The 6,601-nt window shown below is 34.2% G+C and overlaps 1 protein-coding gene and 1 long non-coding RNA gene across 2 annotated transcripts; one reads left to right on the forward strand and one right to left on the reverse strand.

Moving 5' to 3' along the window:
• Positions 1-1,335: 1,335 nt before the first annotated feature.
• On the forward strand, positions 1,336-2,691 carry LOC113316450 (putative receptor-like protein kinase At3g47110). The gene is made up of 2 exons (XM_026564627.1): positions 1,336-2,008; positions 2,219-2,691. Exons 1-2 carry the CDS (start codon positions 1,336-1,338, stop codon positions 2,689-2,691), a joined length of 1,146 nt encoding a protein of 381 aa, XP_026420412.1.
• Positions 2,692-5,982: 3,291 nt separating this feature from the next.
• Positions 5,983-6,341, reverse strand: LOC113319566. The gene is made up of 3 exons (XR_003345637.1): positions 6,323-6,341; positions 6,107-6,206; positions 5,983-6,014 (listed from the first exon to the last, which is right to left on the reverse strand). It is a non-coding gene; the product is annotated as an uncharacterized LOC113319566 (long non-coding RNA).
• Positions 6,342-6,601: the final 260 nt, after the last annotated feature.

Here is a 6,601-nt window from a genome sequence, read left to right on the forward strand (position 1 = left end):
TAACTTAAATTTAAAAAATAGCAACGATGAAACTGGATACATCTTGTGTAAATTAAAAATAAGAAAAAATATTTGAAAATGGGCACGATGAAACTATTTACATCCTGCCTATTTTTACATTTTTGTCCATTTAAACAGTATCAAAATCTAACTGTCCATTTCACCCAGAAATTGTTGATTTTGGTCTTTTTAACCAATTTTGTGTATAAACAATCCACTAATAAATACAAGAAATGATAATGCAATGTTGTACAAGGCAATATGTTCCATATATAACCTAACTTCATCAAATGTTAAGTGTGTACGAGTATGCACCTCTTGTATAGGACTGGTCACATATTTGCCTCAAAGAATAATGATCACCAGTACCAGTATCGTAATTATCCTCAAAGATCAAATGCTTGAACCTAGCTTACAGTTCCTATGCATTTAGCTATTGTAGAGCGTAGTAGACTTAAAAGGTGTGCAATAAATTAAAATTGAGCTGGTTATTTATTGTACAGCTCTTATGAATTACGGGTGTCCCTTCGTTTCCCTCCGTGAATTAACGTTATACCGGTGCCCATGGCATTGTTTCTTACCCAGACCAAAAATAATGTGGAAAAGGTCCAACTAGCTACCTCATTCAAGGGTGTGTCCACCATTAGATCATCCATTGTATACGTTAGGACTGGATTGATATGCAAGTAGTTGATGGAGCCATGGACGTGGTCCCACCGAGGCAGACAACCGATTCCCCTGTCCCGATCAAAATCTTCATTGGTTGATAAGATTCAAGTGTGTGTGGTTGTTAAGTCTTGGTTTGTTTCTTTTCAAGTCTTGGTTGACTCTTGTCTGGCTGCATGCATGGATGATGAGATATTAACTCATATGTAAAAAACTTTGATGTCATCTGTTTTGTTCTTACATCGTTTCTGTATTCTTTTCATTTTTCTAAAGTCTTGCTTGACTCTAATCTAAGTAAATGTGTGGATGTGAATCTCTCTGTATTCTACTCTCATTGATTATACATACAAACACTTGATGCAACTGAGAGAAATATCCCATCCAACTATTTTCTAAGTATCATGAACCAAATGCATGCAATAGAGTTTAATTATAAGACGAGCTTCGTGTTGTTCATCTGTTTCACCTTTCTTTCATTCTGGAATATCCTACCTACATCCCAATCTATCATCGCCGAAACTAGCTTTACTTGCATTCAAAGACAAGATAATCGATGATCCATCGGGAGCACTAAATTCATGGAATGCATCGTCTCATTGCAGCAATTGGACAGGAATTAAATGCAGTTGTCGGTATCCAAGCAGGGTCACTCGCTTGGATCTAGAATCCATGGGTTTGGTAGGTACTAAATCTCCGTATATAGGCAATCTTTCATTTTTAAGATATTTATCCCTGTCTGACAACCAGTTCAATGGCGAAATTCCACAAGAAGTTAGTCATTTATATCGCCTTCAAACTTTTCGTGTGACATCTAACTCACTTACAGGGGAAATTCCTAGGAACCTATCCTCTTGTAAAAATCTTGAAGATTTTTCATTATCAAGGAATGATTTGGTAGGAGGAATACCTACTGAGCTTGGTTCCTTATCTGAGCTTCAAACTTTGAGACTCTCTAGGAACCACATAGGAGGAACCATCCCGGTTTCACTATCAAACCTTTCGGTTCTCACTGTATTTAATTTACGATCCAACAATTTGTACGGAACCATTCCTCCCCAAATTTTTAATATCTCTTCCATCAATTCCACCCTACCTGGAACTACTCTCCCTAATCTTGAATACCTTGCTTTAGGTTACAATAGATTTTCTGGTGCGCTACCTGATTCAATATCTAATCTTTCTAGATTGTTTAGATTAGATCTCGCCTATAATCAGTTCACTGGGTATGTACCTCCTAATTTGGGTAACTTCAAAAATCTCACTGTTTTAAATATTGAGGGAAACTATCTTGGAAGAGGGGATGTAGATGACCTTAGCTTTCTTAACTCATTACCGAATTGCAGTAAATTAAAGAAGCTTTCGATTTCATACAACAATTTTTCAGGGAAACTACCAGATTACATAGCTAACCTATCGACGAAGCTTACGCGATTGGAAGTGGGGTACAAACAAGATATTTGGTGAATTCCTCCTGGAATTGAGAACCTTGTCAACCTAAATGGATTAGACATTTCGGGTAACCAGCTAACTGGAAGTATTCCTGATTTTGTAGGAAAACTTTCTAATTTAATATCACTTGACCTATCGGATAACCAACTCTCAGGAATAATTCCGGCAAACATTTGTAATAGCACTCAGTTGGAACGAATTTCTTTTAGCAGGAATAGATTGCAGGGTGGAATTCCACCAAATTTTGGCAACTGTAATAAAATGATAGTATTGGGTCTTGCACAGAATCAACTTACCGGTCCTATACCTAAAGAACTCATTGGTCTTTCTTCACTAACTGACGCGCTGGACTTGTCGGGGAATCAGTTAACTGGTGAGTTGCCATCAGAGGTTGGTAGCTTGATAAAGATTATGGAGCTCAACTTATCAAATAACCGGTTGTCTGGGATAATTCCAGGTACTTTAGGGAGATGTATTGGTTTGGAAGCACTTCCCCTGGATGGTAACTTATTGGGTCATTCCTCCATCTTTCAAAAGTCTGGAGGGACTCCAAAGGTTAGATATGTCAGGCAATAAGTTGTCGGGGAAAAGTCCAGAGTATTTGCAGTACTTTGCTTCCCTCAGATATCTGAATCTGTCTTCCAATGACTTTGACGGTGAAGTACCGAAACAAGGGATTTTCAAGAATATAAGTGCATTTTCAGTCCTCAAAAATGACAAGCTCTGTGGAGGAATTCCGGTACTTCATCTGCCGAGTTGCCCGTGACCTAGCTTTGAAAAAGCAAGTAAGCGATCCCCTCTCAAGAGATTGCTGCTAGTAATATTCGGAGTTGCTGTCTGGGTTATTCTTCTGGGTTCCTTCCTCATATGGTTCTGGAGGAGAAAAGCAACAAAGTAAAAAATATCCGTGTATCTGGTCATGACTGACTGTTGCTACTATACATTTCAATAAAATGCGCTACTCATATTCGATTCTTATTTTGAAACGGTTTATTTTTAAAATTGCAATCTAAATATAAAATTTCCACAAGTTGATTAAGGTGGATTCTAGCCCTTATCCTAGTGAAATTTCATGTCCCGTTCACAGAAAACTAAGCATATCTGGCCATCAAGGACAAGACAGAAGTGTTTATCAGAAAAAGAAAAAAAAAGCAGTAGCTTAGTCGTATATGAACCTAAATAGACGCGGTTTTGTGCTCATAATTTGTTAGCTCTGATTGCTCTTGGTGGTTATCCACATTTTCATATCATGATGTTGATTGGTATATGTTAACATGACGTGTGGCTAATGGCAAAGTATTCATGTCTAACTTCATTCCTACCCTACATAGCAAACATGATACTAACCGGCGCATGTGTGTATATAAGAGATCAACTTAACAAGCACGCCTTGACTACATGCTCAATAATTGAATGTTAGGCATTTTTCACAACAGGTCTAGATATCATTTCTAAGTATGGTATTCTTATTCCATGGAGGATTGCATGTTCATCTCCCTACAACAGGTCTAGATATCATTTCTAAGTATGTGATTCAATCCCGAAAGTGATGTGTATCAGGTCGTAAAATGATCGTTCTTGAAGGGAATATATTACTGGTTCTATTAAAAGCGAACAGAAGAGGACTGTCAATGGTACCTCATTTGGTAAAGAAATGCATTTCAAATTTTCACCAAATGAGGTACCAAATGCGTGTTATATGGATAAAGTCATATGATGTGAAGAGCTACATCATTAGGTGATTGTTTGGAACTCAAGCATTTCCTATCTATCTATCTCGATTCTTATACTAAATAGTGCAAGTTCAGCATCAAACAACTGCACCACTAGTTACTCCTTCAAACTATTATTTTCCGGCTAACAAATACCACTTTATAAAGTTTACTAAAAAGAATACACACACATATAAGCAATCCCCAGTAGTTGCATATAATGGTAACAAGATGTTTTACAAGATGTTTTACAAGAAAATTTTGTTTCAAATATAACTTAATTAACCAAATGTTAAGTGTGTAGGAGCATGCACCTCTGATATATGATTGCACAAATATGCCTCAAAGAATAATGATCACCAGTACTAGTATCGTAATTATCCTCAAAGTTCAAATGCTTGAACCCAGCTTTCAGTGCCTGCTTCAATCTATTAACACGAGCATATAAAAACAAAGAATTAACAATCAAGAAAACAAACATATAGGTCCTAACATAAGTAGCAGAATTTAAATAACTTTAGGGAAAATGCACCTTTTAAGTTCATTTTGATGATCATCGAAGAAAATAAGAACCCGACTTAAGTCCGTAACACCGTGTTTCTTCATCACACTCTTCCAATCAACGTTTCCAAAATCCACAAAATCCTTCCCAGCAAAATAAGTACAGTTGCCATCAACATAAGCAGGCCCCTTCTTAAGATACTTCTCAGGGTTTCTAGGAGTAAGTGACAGTATCGGTGTGTCTGGCATTGCTTCACTACAAGAAAATGGGGCTTTATTATCAAAAAATTTTGTCAGGAAATCCTCTTTTTTTATCTTTAAATATTTTCTAAGATCAATTTTTATTTGTCACGAAGTTGTCTCAAATACCCCGTCTGGGAAAGTATACCGTGACAAAATTATGAACGGTCACGAGAAATATTAGTTAAGAACTAAAAATTTATTGTCAACAAAAGTCTCTTTCAGCGACAAAATAAAGTTATCTGCGAAAGTTATTTTAATGGCTAAAAAATTCGACACCAAAAGATATTTTTTGCGAATAAGATTTTTGTCGCAAAAATGTAAATTCTAGGACAAACTAATTTGTTTTTAATGATAACTATTTAAGACCAATAAAATTGTCTCAAAAACGAAAGTTTTGTGTCAGTTTAATTTGTCTTTAATGATAACTGTTTAAGACCAAAAAAAATGTCTCAAAAACGAAAGTTCTGTGTCAATTTAATTTGTCTTTAATAGTAATTATCTGGAACAAATAAATTTGTATCTAATTAATTTAATCAGAGACAAAATCAATAGCCCCTAAATATAAAATTTGGAAGACTAACTTGTTCGTCTCTGAATATTTTATTAGTGACCAAATGTTTTTCCTCCGAAAGAATTTTTGGAGACAAATTTCCTCCTCTTCTAAAGATTTATTCTTGTCTCTAATTTTTATTATCAAAGACAATTCATTTTGCCGTTAAAACAAATTTTGAAAGACAACATTTTTTGCCTCTAAAAGAAACATGTTTTGCCAACGAAACGTCTTTTCAAAGACAAATACTTGCCCTCTGAAAAAATCGCCTCTAAAAATACGTTTTTTTCAAAGACAAATACGTTTTTTTTCAATGACAATTAATCTTTCCCTAAAAAATGAATTTCTCAGACAACTATGTTCTTCATTAGAAAGGTTTTTTTTTGGTCCCTAAATACTTTATTATTAAGAACTACTTGTTTTACTTAGAAGAGAATTTCAAAGACAAAATTATTCGGCTCTACAAGTTATTTATTAACTTTATACGAAAATAGTAACAAAAAATTCACAAAAGATTTAAATTTTATTAAATCAAATATTTAAATATGACATTACAAACAACCTAAAAGTAATAAAACTAGCATAAAATGAATTTCATCTACAAACGAAATCTCTTATGTATTATACTAAACACTAAAAATTTAAATACTATATTCATAACTTGAACTATTCATCCAGGTATATTTGGTTCAACATTTGAATCTCGTGCTGGAATAATTCGTTGTCTGCTTGCATCTTCTGGATTTTATTTTCTAAGTTTTGAACCAAATCTCCATAAGCCACGATGCTCACTTCTTTTAAATCTTCTTCCAAAAACCTCATTGTAAATATCATCTTCATTTCTTTGCTCTCCTTCAATAATGTTTTTTTTTTCGAAGCTGAATCATCTTATCCTTTATAAAAATTACATGTTAGTTTACCAGTTAATGAAATAAAGAAAAACTATTAGACAGAAATCAAGATGATATATATTTATGTTGCTTACAAAATTTTATCCAGTCTTCTTCTGTAAACCATATGTGATCCCTGGTAGTGTGTAGATGTTTATAGACTTCAAAAACTGTGGGTTCTTCTGATTTATTTTTCTGTTACACATCAAAAAGAGGCTCATAAGTTGTAAACAAAATCATGAATTACCAGTGTTAGAGTAAAAATAAATTTCAAATAGTAATTAGTAGTATTATGCTTATAAGATGTGTACCATTTTGTGGTGTTTAACGAATGACCTTAACCCTATGTAAACCTTTTTTCCCCTATTTGAGAGTTACTTTGAGAGGGTTACCGATCAATTCTACAGCAATGATAAAATCATTAGCCCATGTCTAAAACAAGTATAATTATACTGAAATTGTGTTAGTAATACCTTAGAAGTCATTCTTAAGTTCCTTCTTCGCCTTTAAATCGACCCTTGAAAACAAAAAAAAAGTCCAGTGAGATACTCTTTTACATGATTCCATTATTATGTAATTAAACATCTCAA

The sequence above is a fragment of the Papaver somniferum genome, chromosome 10 (assembly GCF_003573695.1).
Source record: "Papaver somniferum cultivar HN1 chromosome 10, ASM357369v1, whole genome shotgun sequence".
Lineage (NCBI taxonomy): Eukaryota > Viridiplantae > Streptophyta > Magnoliopsida > Ranunculales > Papaveraceae > Papaver > Papaver somniferum.